Source organism: Dermacentor silvarum, chromosome 1 (genome assembly GCF_013339745.2).
Source record: "Dermacentor silvarum isolate Dsil-2018 chromosome 1, BIME_Dsil_1.4, whole genome shotgun sequence".
Classification (NCBI taxonomy): domain Eukaryota; kingdom Metazoa; phylum Arthropoda; class Arachnida; order Ixodida; family Ixodidae; genus Dermacentor; species Dermacentor silvarum.
In genome coordinates, this window is record NC_051154.1 from 175,955,608 (window position 1) to 175,971,994 (window position 16,387).

The 16,387-nt window shown below is 43.2% G+C and overlaps 1 protein-coding gene across 1 annotated transcript in view; it reads left to right on the plus strand.

Annotated features, from left to right (window-relative positions):
• Positions 1 to 2,007: 2,007 nt before the first annotated feature.
• LOC119436435 (ATP-binding cassette sub-family A member 2-like) overlaps positions 2,008 to 16,387 on the plus strand; it is a 342,759-nt gene continuing 328,379 nt past the window's right edge. Inside the window, exons 1-2 of the mRNA XM_037703279.2 lie at positions 2,008 to 2,446; positions 3,653 to 3,746. Of these exons, the coding sequence (XP_037559207.1) occupies positions 2,381 to 2,446; positions 3,653 to 3,746 (160 nt within the window). The 5' untranslated portion in view covers positions 2,008 to 2,380. The remainder of the gene's footprint in view (positions 2,447 to 3,652; positions 3,747 to 16,387) is intronic.

Sequence of the window (16,387 nt, forward strand, 5' to 3'; positions counted from 1 at the left end):
CCAGATCTAAATCCAATTTCGCAAGGGCTGACTGAATCTTTTTCGTCTGCTCATTTCAAAAGACGAACATTCAGAATATTTCCTATTAATTTACCCTAATTACAAGTTAGAGCAATTGGTCGGATATTGTCAAGCGTGTATCCTTCACCATTATATTTAAGAACCGGAATAATTTTAGTGAGTTCCCAACTGGAAGGAATTCACCAAAATTGAGTAGAATAGTTTACTGCATCTAAAATGTCATCTGGGGACTCCTTGAATAAAAATTATAACATTTTTGCGGTTACTCCGTTAATACCTGGGGCGGTATCTCGCAAACTTTCCACTGTCTTAGCCAGTTCCAGTATTGAGATCTCAGTAAAGCGAGTAATGACAAGAAAGGATCTTCGGCTTCCTTCCACATGTCCATATGTACTGAGGCCGCCACTGTTCATTTATATAATATATATGCGCCCTCTACAAGCTTATCTCATGCTATCACGCGCTGTGCCCGGTTGGAAGAAAGGAAAAACGAAGGTCGAGTGAAGCGAGTTGCTTGGAGCGGACGGCAGGCAGTTTTGAGCCATGTGGGCGTGCTTTCCCTTTTGCCCGCTCTTTCGCCGCCCAAGGCTAAGCGCAGAGCCACCGACGGTGGCTCGGAGCTGTCCTTCGCTGAACAAGAGCGCGGTTGAGGAGAATGGCTGGTACGTGCTGGGGCAGTTCTCGAACGATGTGAATCGCAGAGCCGTCCAGTTTGCGCCACCTGTACCCGTATTAACGCGCTGCTCGCTGTGTGGACTGGTGCCGCCAAGGCTGTACACGAGCGAGTCATGCCAGCATATGTTCTGTTCGTTCTGCATGGTCAAAGCACAACCGAACTGCCCGTTCGACTGCTCGTCCTGGAGTCTCGCAGCAACAGATGCCGCGACCTTGGAGCTGGTTTCAAGGGCCTCGGTGTTTTGCTGGAACCGATCCGAGGGGTGCAGCTACGTCGGCTGTTTGTTAGACATGCCGTCCCACTACAGGATGTGCCCGTACTACAGGACGCGATGTGGCCTCTGCGGCCAGGGAGTCCGGATGAAAGACTTGGCTGGACACGCCAGGCGCTTGTGCACTTGCTCAAAGGGACTTGAAGAAAGCACATCCACCACTGCCTGCAGCAATGGCCAGCGTCTGGTCAAGCCATGTAGCTCTAAAACACGAAGCTCGTCATGCGCTAGTGGAACGCGAAAGGTCGACTTTCTGTGGACCATCAAGCCCTACTCCAAGATCAAAGAGGGTGTGCATCACTTCAGAAGCGAGCCGTTCCTTTGTGGTACAGGACGTATGGCACAGCTGCTTGGTTCTGTCGAAGCTGTGGGCGTTGTGGAGGTGAAAGCAGCTGTTCGCTTCTTGCCCCGATATGTCGGTCAAACCACCGAGTTACCAAATTCTCATGGAAAGGCGTCATTTCACCTCTTGAAGAACAGCGAACTGAAGCTTGTTCGTGGAAAGATACATTGTGTTGGAACAGTTCATTTTTCTTTAAAAAATGATATTTCCACTGACACATGGCAACAAGTGGCTAAACTTGAGGAGCCATTATTCGAGAAAGAATTTGTCTCTAACGACGCTTTTGTACTTAAATTCACCGAAGCCCGTGCCTCCGGTGACTAATGCATGAATCAAGTTTTGCGCATGCCACGACACTTGGGAACGCGCCTGCTCGATTTTCTATAAGTCTGCAAGATTCCTTCCATTATGCATTGCTGTTTCAAGCAGTGCACAAATTCAAGCTGAAATAGAAAGCAACGACAAGAACTGTCGTGTTAATTAACAGCGCTTTGCGTCTTGTTGAGTGGTTTGAATAATGCGCGCTTTCTGCAAGTGATGGTTTCCTCGCGCACTCTTTGTCAATAACGTATATTCAAAACCTTTGCGCTTTTATTTCTTATGTTCGTCTTGAGAAGATTTTGTATCCGTAAATTGGCGCATTGCTTTTCTAGAAATGCTGACATAACCAACGACAAAACGCACACTTGCGATTTGTTTTTGTTGTTCTTGCCTTGTTGCTACCATCGCGCCCTCACGCGGTGTTACACATGTGTGCGTCCGCTTCGGCCCGCTTCGATACAGCAGCCTATGCAGCAGCAGTCGAGAAAGTAGGCGCGTGTGGCGTTGTCGTGTGGGCGTCAGTATTGGTGCCAGTTATTTTAGTTTTTGCTGGCCGTATGTGTGGCTAAAGTATCTTTGGAAGGGACAGTCGAGGGCTGGAAAGCCCAGATCGAAGCAGCCTATCGTAACGCTGCTCAGCGCCGTCGGGGGCAATGCTTCTTTGACTACTCAGGCCCAGCTGATTTCTCTCTCACTCTTTGGTGGGAAAGCCAATTGACTAATCTGCGCTCTCCAATGCGTCGCCAGCATGGGTTTTTGTCTACAATTGCGGTTGCTGTTATGGAAGAACTACACGCTGAAGAAAAGGAAGCCAGTAAGTGGATGTAGTAATGCTTTTGCGATCGCGTGAATGTTTGTGCGTTCGCCTTGGCATAGAGATGGGGAAGCAGAGGGAAACGCTGTCGCTGCAGATGCTCGTTGACTTCGTATCGCGAGGCTTGCTCTTGAGCGTTATTAGCGAGAACGCGCTGTATAGAAACAAGAGGAAAGCGTGGACTGCCGTTCTCCCGCGGCTATTCAATTTTCAGTTCTGTGACCGTACTACTTGCGCGAAAATTTTTGACTGTTTGCTGGTCGAAAGCTTGTATCCCGAGTCACTGTCTGCTCGCCGCATTATGAAATGTGGTAGATACTCGCACTCCGGCTTTTGCTGCCCAGATGGAAGTAACTGACCAATTAATTCAGCTTATTGTCGACTTGCCAGATCGCACAGCTGTTTCTTTTTTCGGCGTTGGCGCGGGGAATGATTTCTCATGGTTTTAACTGGTTACAAATGGGAATTGGACAAACATTCAGTTATACCAATTTAACATTTTCATTTTGGTGACACGCTTGGGTATGCGGGCGAACTTACTTTCGGCCGGCAGCCTCGCAGTTTAATGCTTGAACAGCTGGCTTGAAATAGCGCAAGGCATCAAGTGGCAACCGCTATCTGCGGTTTCGTGCATGACCTGTGATTATTTCGTGCACATCCTTTGACCCCTGATGTGAGAGCGAAGAAGGACAGCCCTAAAGTATGGCAATTTCCACTTGCTTCGGTTTTCAGGTAGTGATGCCGATCACTAAAATATGTATGTAGTACACGAAGTCTTGTTAAAGATGCATGATACCTCACATAATCTTTGATTTCACTTTAGATGTATTGCCTACAACTTCACATATTCCCTTTCCGGGGTTCCAGCGGCGTGTGTTTTCCGATATGTAGAATTACTTTCGCAGTATTTACTAAACGGAGCAAGGTGCTCGCTCAATTTGGAACAAATTTTGTGGAGTAATTTTGGTTGGAGCGTGTGGTATCGTCTGTCATCGGCTTTTACGATTATGTTGAATAAATATGTAGTCTTTAATTTAGTGTCATTGTCACGCACTAATTAGCCAATATTATTCTAACTGATGTTCCGTGGTGTCAAATCGTTTAGTGTAATGACAACAGTGTTAATAAAGTTCCGTTCACCATATATGTAATAAAGGAAAATTTGTAGTTTGCATCATTCTTACTATGTTATATGTTGTTGTGCAGCTGGTGTTGCTGTTCGAGCTAGTCATTCCACTAGTCCTGTTCTTCATTTTGATTGGCATACGGAAAAAACAGCCAGCCTACCCTGTGGGCTCCTGTGAGTATCCCTTTTTGCTTCTGTCTTGTTAGTTCCTGTAGGATATATATTTGTGTGTGTGCGTGTGTGTGTGTGCATGCGTGCGCGCAAATGCTTTAGTAATTGCTATGGCCTGGCATCCAGTCAGTAATTAAGGTGGGTGCTAAGTGACATCCTCAGACCCCCATTTCTTAAGGAGACCCCCTTTTTATCTAGTTGTGGTGGAAGGTGGTCGTTAGCCCCCCTCCTGAATTCTTAGCTTTGCCCTGCTGGCATTTGCTTAGCAGTTTTACAGAGATAAGGTGAAACTCTGAAATATTTTTATGTAACTCAAATTGTCCACCAGCTTTTGTTCATCGGTATTGGTGTGGCTAACTTGTCTTATGAAAGGCACAGTGTCCAAGTGAGGCATGGTCACCATTATCACTGTTTATTTGGTTGTTTCCAGATTTTGCTTTTCCTTCAGCCTTTACCGCTAGTACTCGAGAGATGCCATATCACGCAGAGATCTCTCTGTTGTGCATCTGCATGACGTTGCCACAAATGTGGATCGTCATGTTAATTACATTTTGGTATCGCCACTTGAATATCACTTCCTTACTGGTGTTGCTTGTACATGGTATTTGTGTTGACATCTTGTACCTGCACCTACCTTTTACAGTGCCCTGTGGATTAGGTCCTACAATAAATAAATAAATAAATAAATAAATAAATAAATAAATAAATAAATAAATAAATAAATATATATATATATATATATATATATATATATATATTCTCCTGGAACATGGCAAATGTGTGGCATCTGTGATGCATAAAAGAGCATTATTTTTTTTATTAAGCACTGATGGCCAGAGCAGCTTTTCATTCCTTTTAAAATCTTGCGAGCCTTAATTCTTTCACACTTTATTCTTAATCAGACACAGGTAAGGTTCCCAAAAGCTTTCAGGCTGTCTTTGGCTACTTTTGAACACAACACAATATAGCGTGTAAATGTTGATGGATGAGCAAGTTGGTAATGGTTCATGCATTTCGATGGTTTTCGCAGCGCATACATACGAAGGAGAGAAAGTCTCTGCCTATCATTTTTTTTTTTAGTAAGTGTGCACTGTGAATACACCATAGGAATGAACAATACAATCCTTCTATATTGACAGGGGCTCCAAAACCGGGGGGGGGGGGGGGTGAAAACAAGGGCCCCCACCCCCGCAGGATTCATTGTAGAAGGGTGCTACCCCCTCCCCAGTCGTTGGTAGGTCCCCTTCAGTATAGTAATTATTAAGCATTGGTTTCACAATGAAAAATAAAAAAACAAAAAGTTTGTGTAGCCGGAAGGAGCTCCTGCCCCCCCCCTTACTCTAAATACACTTTTGGAGCCCCGGTTTATTGATAAACACTTAACTAGCCTGTCAAAATTTTTGATGTCATCAGGAGCTGGCACTGACATTTCACTGTAACCACCTGTCTTTCTCGCTCACAAATCATTCATGTTTAGAGGCCCTTTAATAGACAAAACCCTAAGGAGTCTTTATTGCATAACTCTAATGCTTCTACTAAAAATTATGATGTTCGTTTAATACATGTGAAAAGCAGAGAGCACATCTGAATGCGCTACTCTCCTAATCTCAGCTTAATCTCAGCCTAATCTCTCCTAATCTCAGCCTAATCTCAGCTCTAGCATGCTCCCTTCTTCAGGTTTAGATTCTCATCATAGCAGCAGCATTTAATTAATGTGGAGAAACCTGCATAGAAATTTTGTATATGGCCTGTTCTCATGGCAAAATAAAACAGATGAATGTTTCTTTGGCATAGTGCAATAATAATTGTGCTAAGAAGTAGTTCATAAATGTACATGTCCAAGAATTCATTCCTTCTGTGATATATGGCAGCAAATATTTTTTGTCATATTTTTTTGGTCCTCCTTGTGAGGAGGACCAACAAATGTGAAAACAATACACTTGTTTATGCAGTATCCTCAAGCAACCGCCACAGCTAAATGATTTTAATTCCTCTAATGTGTTGTCAAAGCTGTATCTTTTAGGAGACATGTGGAGGTGCGCATTGCCTGTCTTAATAAAGTAATCTAATCATAGCATGTAACACTAGTAGCTTGCATTTTTGAACCCACTAAGTTTGTTGAGACTTCTTAAAAGCAAGGTGCGTGTTTTACAAAAGTGAATAAACATGCATACTGCATGTTTATATTAAGGAATACATTGCTTACATCTTCATAAGTTCTCTTGAGTAAATTTTATTTGCACTTGTTCGTCTTGGACTTCCAAGTGCCTGCTATTTGACCTACCACTTATTTTTTTAACCTAAAAAAAAATTAAATATCCTTTTGCTTTAGTAAAGCAAGAGGATGTACTTCATGCTTGCCACAATTCTTGCACAGAGGTAGGTTAAGGCTACATTTCCCACAAACTTCTCGTCAACATCTGTAACAGGCAGGCTGCTTGGACAGTGAGCAAGGGGTGGTGGTTCTACACTGGCTGCATTGCATGCCCACTGATCCTCGGTTGTTTGGCAGATAATGATGATGTATACATCATTTGAAAGCTTAACTTCTCTTTATAACAGCTTACTTCACTGACTCCTAGCTGCATTTTATTCCACTGATACACATTAAATAAGACATACTAATGTATTTGTGCTTGCTTTATTTGTCAACTTTTATGGCGAAGAGGAGCCAAATAAAGACCCCAATTGAGTATTGTTGGTTTACTGTAGTTTTGCGCATATAACCCGCAACAAATATGCAAAATATTTAGCAATGAAGTCGGGGTGCGAGTTATATGCGAATTTCGCCATGAAGCCACACTTTAATGTGCCTGCGAACTAGAACTCGGATCGCGATGAGCTGCGCTCAGCGGCCGTCTGCTGATGATAAAGCTTTCGCACTACACTGCGAATAGCAATTTGAGCTTGCGGATTGCGTATCACGTGATCATATATACGTCACCCGTGCCTGCACTGCTCCCTCGGTCCTCGCAGAAGCGGTTCGCGATACGGCTCGGTCGCGTGTGCTCCATCACCGTTGTCCATGCGAGGGCTGCTCTGTTCGCGCTGTCATCCTTTGTCGTGCAAAAGTTATCTGCAAAGTAATTCGACTCGCGTCACATGTCACGTGACTGATTCGTCCATGATCACGTCCATTGTGTGAATCAGCATCACTGAAAAGAGATAGAGAGGGGAGGGGGAGGGAGCGAGCTGTTGGCTGAAGATACAAGGTGGAGTTGTGCATCTGCGAAAAGTCATTTTGCAAGGATTTTAGCGTTGTTGTATGCAGTTATTTTTGCGGCTTATAGCGTAGTTCGTTTTTTTTTTATTTTGCGGCTGTTGTAATTTGGGGTGCGGGCTATACGCGTAAAAATACGGTAATAAGTGGTGTTCCTTCTCAAGGTGGTGGACTCCAGTTCTGTTCAAAAAGATGCCAAGAAAAGAGGGAAGTTTATATCAATATAACGTTTCTATTGTGTAACGCCCTAATCAAATTCTTGCAGTACTAAATTATCATGGTTTGCTCTTGTGTGTGAAGTTTCATTAAATTTAAATGTATGGTTTCTCATAACAATTTTTTAGTTTGTTCATCTTACTTGTACCTGACTTTTTCATTCCCTTACATAATGCTGAACAAGTGCTTTTTTCGAAGCACGGAGGCTCAATATACAAAACTAAGTGACATTCTTCTAGACGCTGACGTTTTCATAAATTCTATATAAACCATTAGTTGTGTAACAGGGTGCGATATGAAATAGGTAAGAATTCATCTTCATATTACCACGCAAACGGACTTTTTCAAACGATACATGATTTTACGACACTTTGTGGCCGGAGCTATGACTGTTGTACATCAATAGGTCAATCACGTTGCGAAGTTGCAAAGCTAATTGATTGTATCGTATGTAATCTGCAATATTTTTCTATATTTTTATGTTGGTGTTAGTTGCAAGACATCAAGGGTGGCCAGAGTAAGCATTTTGCTTCACTTATACTCCATCTCATGAACTCCATGCGGTGCCGCGAAAAAATTCTGGGTCACATCAGCCACCCAGAAAGAAATCAGAAGAAAGGTTCCTTCATTTACTAAACATGGTTTGTGGCCACTAGATGGGACATACAAAAGCAAAGGCACACACATACACGCAAGGCAGCCACCGAAATGCCCAAGAAAAAGTTCTGTTAAGCTCCTTCATTGTCTGCCACTGATCGTGCTCGGTGTTACTCAAATGAATGGAAGCCTCATGGAAGGATTATTAGCACACAATGGGCAAGCCCTCCTTGTTTCTCTGGAACATGCAGCCGGCTCTCGTTACTGACTGGCTGATACGAGCCCCAGCCTTCACTGCACATGAGTACAAACTGCACTGTTGCCACTTACGCAATGCTCTTGAGTGGGGGGTCAGTGTTAAAAGTCAGGGGGGCCCAGCCCCCCTACATTTTTTAAGGAGGGGTTCGGCCCCCCCTCGGCAGGTCAACTGTAGCACTGCGGCATCCATTCGACAAGCGCTAGAGGGAATTTTATTACCAGTAGTGCTTTGTGTGGAGCAATTCTTACTCTCCAATTTTTCGATTAATGATTTAATCGAGATTAATCGGTTGATGTGGCGTGAGCAAAGACGGGAAAACAGGTATTGTCTTACTGCTGCATGCATTTCCCTGAGGCACTGCACATGACGGTCACCAACCTTGTTCGACTAAGGTTCTTGGCACAGCCTACTGTTTCATGAGCCACCTGAGCGTGAAGCTACCTGCTCGTGAATTAGTGAAGGTTCACTTTGGTTTCTTTAGGTTGCCAGTTAATTTCCATTCGTTTAGTTGTGCGTTATGAGGGCCAGTTAATTTCCATTCGTTTAGTTGTGCGTTATGAGGGCCGTGTTACACCAAAGATGCATGCATTTCGTCCACTTTTGTAGGTAAGTAGGTGTGAAACCACAAAATATATTGCTGTAGTACCTGAGGTTGTCAATGAAGCAAGGCAACTAATGTTCTGTGTTGCAGCTAGACTTATTTGCTCTGAGATCACATATGTTTAATCCTTTACTTTCCAAGTTATCTTTGAAAAAAAAAAATGAAAAAAAAGTTTCCGAAATGTCAATTTCTATTAGGTGCTTGGTTGAAGCGGCACATTAAATAAATGCCCAAAATACACTCGGAAATATTTATTTGGAGAACGCACATGAAAATTTGTGTAATTCTAGATAAAGTTAGCTTCACTACACCTGCTTGAAGTTGGCTCTTTCGGCGCCAAATAAATGAGAAAAAAAAAAGTGAGCATCCCAAACACAACTTCTGTGGCCTTTGAGAGTTGTGATGTAATTGACTGTCAGGTAGAATCACATTTTGTCATGTAGGAAGGCCCTAGTATGGCGCACATGAAAGATTACTAACGTTTCGGATAGTGGTCCTGCCTTCATCAGAGTAATCACTCTGACGAAGGCAGGACCATCATATATATATATATATATATAGGTCAAAGAATAAAAGCACGTAGTAAAATATACCAGGATGTTACTGACGTTTCGGCCGGGGACCGGCCTTGGTCAGAGTGAACGTCGGTAAAATCCTGGTATTTTTCCTCCGTGCTTCTATTCTTTGACATGTTTTACTGCCGGATCCTGCAACAACTTATGTGCATGTGTGTGTGTGGGTGCGCGCACGCGCGCTTGTTATACTGGTTGCCACCCTTTGAGGGGCCCCTCTTCACTGAAGGGGGACTAAGCCCTGGCGGGGGCTACACACGGGTTCACAACAGTCTAGATGGCATTATGCTGATGCTGAGGTAGCTCTCATGGGAATGGTTTGACATGCAGCTTCACAAATCTTTTCCTGAAGGATGTTTGTTGCCCAAAATTGCATGCCTAATGGCTGGAGTCACACATTGTTTTTTTCTGACAGATGTTTTCACTGTACCACGTGTGCTAATTCCTTTTCTGTAGAAAGAGGTATAAGGTATTCGCAATAATGTTAACCTTTTTTTTTTTTTTTTACAGGAAAGTCTTGTTTTATGATGTAAATATATATTGCTTTAATATATTCGAGTTTTGTTATTCTTGGTGAAGGAAGTTTTTGTACAAAAATTTGAACATGTATGTGTAACTTGCGCTATTTCAAATTTCTTATAGCATAGGCAATATGCCACTTCACTATTTGAGGCACTCCACATGCTTAGCTAGCTGCACCAGTGCAACAGCTCATAGGAACGCACGCACTGAATTCTAGATTGAAGAATTCTAGATTTACATCTTGGCAGTGTTGCAGAATTTATAGCCTTTTGCTCCAATCGTATGACTGGTAAGAGTTTGTGTCTGCAGACTGGTTGCCAAAAAAGAAAGAAAGGCTGCGAAAAAATACGGCCCCGCCAAATTGTCACCCAAAGAAATTGTCTTGTAGCAAGTGTTCCTAGAGGAATTTATCAAATAGGAAAACGTGGTCCCTCCAGAAATGCTTGTGTAGGCATGTTGTGCTTAGCATATGCCTCGTCTCCCTTTGCACCTAGTAAGCTTGCCTTTTGCCTGCGCTGGAGTAACCTAGGATTGAAGGCTTCAGAAGTGTCATTACACAATATTCACATATACCAACTTAAAGCCAACTTTTGTTGGCTGGATCCATACACACACAACAAAACCCAGGCCAGATGACCAGTTTATAAGCAGTTATGGCCATATCACTTTCCTCGAATCAGTTGTAGGGTTCTTCATTTGCTTGTTGTGGTAGATGCCTCTTCACTTGCTCGGACTCTTCTATTTTTAAACAGGATTATAATGTGTATTCGAATTGGCGTGGAATATTTGCTTAGTAGCTTATTCTGGTCTCCCAGAATGCCATGCGGCCTACCTCCCGTAGAAAATGGAGAAAACCTCATGAGCAGCCTTGATTGTCATCGCTAAGCGTACAGCCATACTTTATGAATGGTTTCAACCATTTCTTACAATATTTATTTCAGGATTTATGCTTATCAAAGTACACTGCAAGACATTTGTGTATATAAGATATGTAGGAAAATCACATGAAAAAAAAAGTTATATGGACGACCTACCCGCTTGTGAGGCTGTTTTTGAAGCATTGCATTATTATTATTATTTTTTTTAAAGCTAGACATGGGGTAGTACTTGTTCATCTTTTGTCTATATCCATCATTTTGTGATTATCTCACTCCCTTTTACTACTTGGTTACAAAGGTATCTCAAAGCGGTTAGCAAAGCAATTTTATGTTGATTATACGGACACTTGAGGCACATTCATGTTGTCATTGTTGTGATGTCGTGGTACCGATGATGCATGTGGAGCCGACACAAAACATTTCTTTGTTTGCAGTTCATGATGCCAATGAACAATAGACACAGTACTTTGGGACGAGTGCCAGCACTCAGCATGGGTGGGGGGCTTGGCTTACATTGGCAAAAGGTATTCTTATTGCAAACTAGTGAAAATGGCTGATTTTTCCTTTCGCTAGCCACAGCCGAGAAAGTGTTCTACAAAGACGATGTGTGAAATTCTGCAAAACAGCGATAGAAAGGTGGGAAACGCTGTGTAGGTACTGGCTACATTTCGACCTCAAGTGCGGGCCACTAAATATTCGACGGAAAAATGTGAGCACAAAGGTGCTGGTCAGTGCCGGGTGGCTAGAATCATGCTATTTTCTTTCTATAAGTCCCATATTTTCCAGACTACAAGTCGCATTCCCCCCTCCCCCCCCCCCCCAAATTTTCCTCTGTTTTATATAACGATGCGACTTATATATGCATAAAACCATGCACGCTGGCACAACTAATATGGGCGTTTCTTTTTCTTTTTTTTCTGAGCACGCCACACCACAGAAGCAATACAAGTGACGTGCCTACAACGTCTCTAAATCTTATTCAGAGGCCGACGACGGTGACCCAGCGACGCTGCCGACTGAAGTAGCTGAACTTTTTGACAGTGCCGGAGGATGAGGCCATCGATGGCTTCGAGTGAAGTGCAATAAATGTTGGGTTTCAGCACCTAAGAGGAGCGCTGGTTGAAGTTCTTTTCTGCTAGAATTCGCGGGTCGTAAAAATTTTATTTATGGAAATTTTAGCGCCCTTAAATGGATAAGTACTGCATTTCGCGAGGAGTCTAAAAGTGTGCATAATCGCGTTTGATCATGCCGACCGAGTTAAAATAAGTGCGTCTTATATATACACCAGTGCGACTTATATACCGATTCTTTCTTCAAAACTCCTAAGAAGTGGGGGGGGGGGGGGGGGGGCGAGGAGCGGGGGTTGTGACGTGTAAAAGGAAAAATATGGTGCTTGTCTGGAAATTGGGTGTTGTTGGGAACCAAACTATGCTGTATCTGTGGACTTTATAATGAGTGGACCAAGCTTCTCAATCCTTGTGAAAAGAAAGACCCCTCCCCTGTCTTTCCCCCGCATGGCCCTCAGAATAGGTAGTTACTGCTCATGGTTCAAACTTTTTGATGCATCACAGAGGCCTGGCCGCACTTCATGTTTATTTTCTGAATTAAGATACAATAGTGTATCTCTAAAGAGTTTTAGCTTCAAGTAAAATTTGCAACACAGCAGACTCAAATTTTTGTACTTTGTCTACATGATCTGCTGCCATGTCTGTTTTGTGTATCGGGATTTGCAAAATTCTATAAGTTTGCCATGACACTGGACTTCTTTCTAATCTATCACTTTTTTTACTACAGGCTACAGTTATACCATGGGGCTTTCGTCATTACCTAATCTTGATGCTTTGAGTGTACACCAGTCAAATAGCACATTGTGTCCATTTTCTTTTTTTTTTTTTTTGAAATTCTTGCTGAAGGTTTTATTAGTCTGAAATGGTTGCCATTACATTTTTGACAAAAACCTATTGGTCCTATTGAGTATTTCTGATGCAGTAAAGCAATCTCATTCCAAGCCATCAATCTTTTGAAGACAGGGGAGAAAAGTAACCTATCATCTTTTCAAAATTTGTTTGGCTCACGAACAAGCACTTAGAGTGCGAAACGCTATACGATACATTTTTGCCATGAACATTTCATGCTTGATGTCATGGTGCTAGGCATTCCATTAAACCCATCTTTCTGTTTCTACATGTGGTCTACAAAAAGCTTTCTATCACCCTTGACACCATTTGCATGCATGCTCTCAATGGTTTGCAAATGTATGGTTGGCACCATAAGCAGCTCTTCCTTCTCATTCTGAGCTGCTTCCTCTGTTAAATCGCTGTTCTGCAGTTTCGCCATTCAAACTGTTCAACAGTTTTGTAAGAGCTGAGTGTGGATTTTTTTGAAATAATGCACTAGCATTACTTTGGTGTTTTCTGAAAGGCATGTAGCGTCTTTGTTCATCTACTTTTATGCTCTAATAAAGTTGTCCTACACTTGGTCATCACTTGACATCAGTGACCTGTTATGACATGAAGGGGGGAAATGATAGAGAATATGGGATAAGCAAAATTTTGCAAGTACACTTGTTCACATCTCATTTGATTAACACAAGACGTCGGACATTGTGCTATAACAAACCATGAGTGCATAAACTAGTTCCAGAATTTTCCCGGCCCTTCTTTCCTCATTCCTTTCACACTTTTTGCATGACCACCTTCACCTTTAATACTGCTGTGAGCGTGAGGTCGGCCTTTTCTATTTAGGGCAACTTGGACGCAGCTGGAATCTTGTTTACAAAATTGGTATGCATACACTATGCATATACCAATACGTTATCAACCAGAATATTCCCCGGAGCAGGATAGTTGAATTCAACTGAATTGAATTGCATTTATTCCACAACAACATTGCGAGGAAGACTAGGCAAAAAAGCTGTAATTACAGCTTGAGAGGAGCCTGGCCACCTTCTCAAGTTGCTCTAGCATATTTCTTTGACTAATTGGTTCTGCTAAATTTGCCACCAGCAACATATAGTTACTGGATGTGCATTGGTGCAAGCATGCAGCACTGAAAAAAAACTGTGCATAGCTAATTTGGAAATTATCACTTTACTTTGCACTTAGCAGCAATTCTTACCACAAGGTGGCATGCATTTAGCACATAGAGCAGTAGCAGAAATGTGAAAATGTGGGTTTTAGGTAGCTGAAACAGGTACTTAAAGCCTTATTTTAGGCATGATGGTGCCGAAATAGGCATTATAAATTGTTTGCAAACCACAACCTGTTTTATGAATTGAATGTATATAGCACATTTTTATAATAAAAAAACTGACATAGCGTTTGCTGCTGCGGGTCTTGAAGGTAGAAGCCATATTGTGCCACCCATCGCTTCGCAGTGCTTTGCTGGTTATACGAGAAGCAGCTTTTTTTATCAATCTGCATACTGCAGCCGACATGCTTAATGCATTTGTTCTGACACAATGAGCAGGTGTTGTATATTTAATAGTTGAACTTTTCTGCTTACAAGGGCACATCAATTGGAACAAGCACAAAAAACACAGAATAAGCCAGGAAACCTGCTAAATGGTTAATGAGAGAAGCTAAAATTGTGCCTCATGGATTAAAGTCAACAAATGTTTCAGTAAGGAAAGGAACCTTAAATAGTGTACGTTTACAATGATTTGTAAAAGTTATTACATTATCTTCTCTTAGTTTGGTGATTCAAGATTGTGCTCCCTTTTCACTCGGAATAAGCTTGTAGGCTAAAAAGAGCGCTGAGCATCAACAACGATGAATGGAGTGTTTTTTTATTTACGTATGTTTGACAGCTTTACACACTCTCAAATTCTTGAATGTTCACCTGTGAGAAGCTCCGAATTTTCTCTGTGCAGAAAAAAAAATCTGTTTCTTGTTTAAGACAGAACACAAACTTTGCACAAACTTTTTTGATAGCTGCAGCTATACACACAGTATGGATTCAATTTGTGCTGTGATGCAGTAGGCTGTGTCACAACTTGTGAACAGTTCACGAGAACTCTTCCTTAAGTGCTTTTAATAGTGGAATCACGATGATACGATCACGGCTAATACGAATATCTGGATCATACGAATTTTTCTGTGGTCCCGACCGAGCCCCATTACTTCGCAACGTGCTAGAGAATGGTTGTTACGAATCGATTTTCGACCGCGTCGGTTGATACGAAAGCACGCAGTCACGCGCTTTCTCCCTTTCTCTTTTGGTGCGGAGGCGTGGACGCGGCGCCGGACAGCGCGGAGGCCGCGACTGGGCGCGAAGAGTTTGACGCGGTGGCCCTTTTCTTGCTTTTGTGCTTTTCCCCACGCAGGCGTGGGGAAGCACGGCCGCCGCAGCGAGCGAAGGTTCGTGCGGTCTATCGCTTCAATGGAAACTGAGCAGCGTAAGCACAGCGCATACAAAGGTCAGAGCGGTGTGGAGATCGCTTTCAAGATACGGTGCGCGCGACAACCCCGACAGCCGGCACAGGCGCAAAGTACAAGAACGCATTTGTTGGCAGAGTAGAAGCCGCCCCCCCTCCCTCCTTCCCTCCCTCCTGCGCTGCCTTCCCGCTTTGCTCCTTTCTCGTGGGAGATTGCGTCGCCAGTTACCCTTGCGCCGCCCGGTTGCAAGATAAGCATTTGGTGCCCCGCAGCACAGCGTCGCCCCTCCCCCCTCCCTCCCTCCCATACCCCCACGGCCTTTTGCGCGACAGAAGCAGAGCCGGGCTCGAGTGGCGCGCCCGGTTGGGACGGAAGTCGTGTTTGCTCTCCGCTGTGCGTTCGCTCTCCGTGAAGGAAAAGCGCGCTTTCACTCGCACATACGGCGCGCTGCGACGATTTTATCGCCCTTGGACTCATGCTCCACGTCTTATACTCCTCCTCCGCTTCGTCCTCGTTGATCTCCTCTTCCGTCAGTGGGCGCACCTACGTTGTAAGCGATCTACACTGTAAATGCTTTTTACATGTGTGTGCCTGAGTGAGTTCACCTCCGACTCTTTAATTTAGCTAGTTTTAATTGTGTTTCGATGATACGAATTTCGGCTAATATGAATATTTTTCGTGACCCCGTAAGATTCATATCATCGAGATTCCACTGTATCGCTATCGCTTTATTTTTGCGATGTTTCTCTTTTTAGCACAGTAGTATGCATCTCATTCCATGTACTTGTTTAAAGAATAAAACAGGGGAGGGCAGTGGGCGGGGCCGAGTTTATTGCTTATCTATTGCAAAGTTAAGATGAGCTGCCATCGACTGGTATGTCTGTACAACCACAAAAGGGGCGGAGGTGTCAAAAAAGGGGACTGCATAACTACAGTAGACAGTACTTCCAGCGGACTTTGCACGCTTCCACCTAGCACACTTGCTGCGCAATCTGCAGTCAGCAGTCTCTCCGCGCTAAAGTATGCTCTACCTCTTTCTCGAAACATTGCGCTTTTCTCTCACAAATCCCCACGTGCAGTGTAACATGCAGTTGCATGTCCACTGCTGAAGAAGACTTTTGATGGTTCCTTTATGTTCCTTAGGCATATAGTGAGAGGCCCTCAAGAACTCAAATAACATTGAAAATGCAAGCACTTATTTGCTGAGTCACATTGCGAGCTGCATTGCCATTAGCAACAGCATCTGCCAATGCTGCCATTGGAAAGAAGTAACCGAATGTGTTTTCAAAACAAAAAATTGCCCCACTCCAAAAAGTATTTTCAGTTGTTTAGTATTAAGCATATATAGGCACAATGGACTTAGGCATTTATAGGCACGGTAATGTGAGTGCTAAACCACTTTA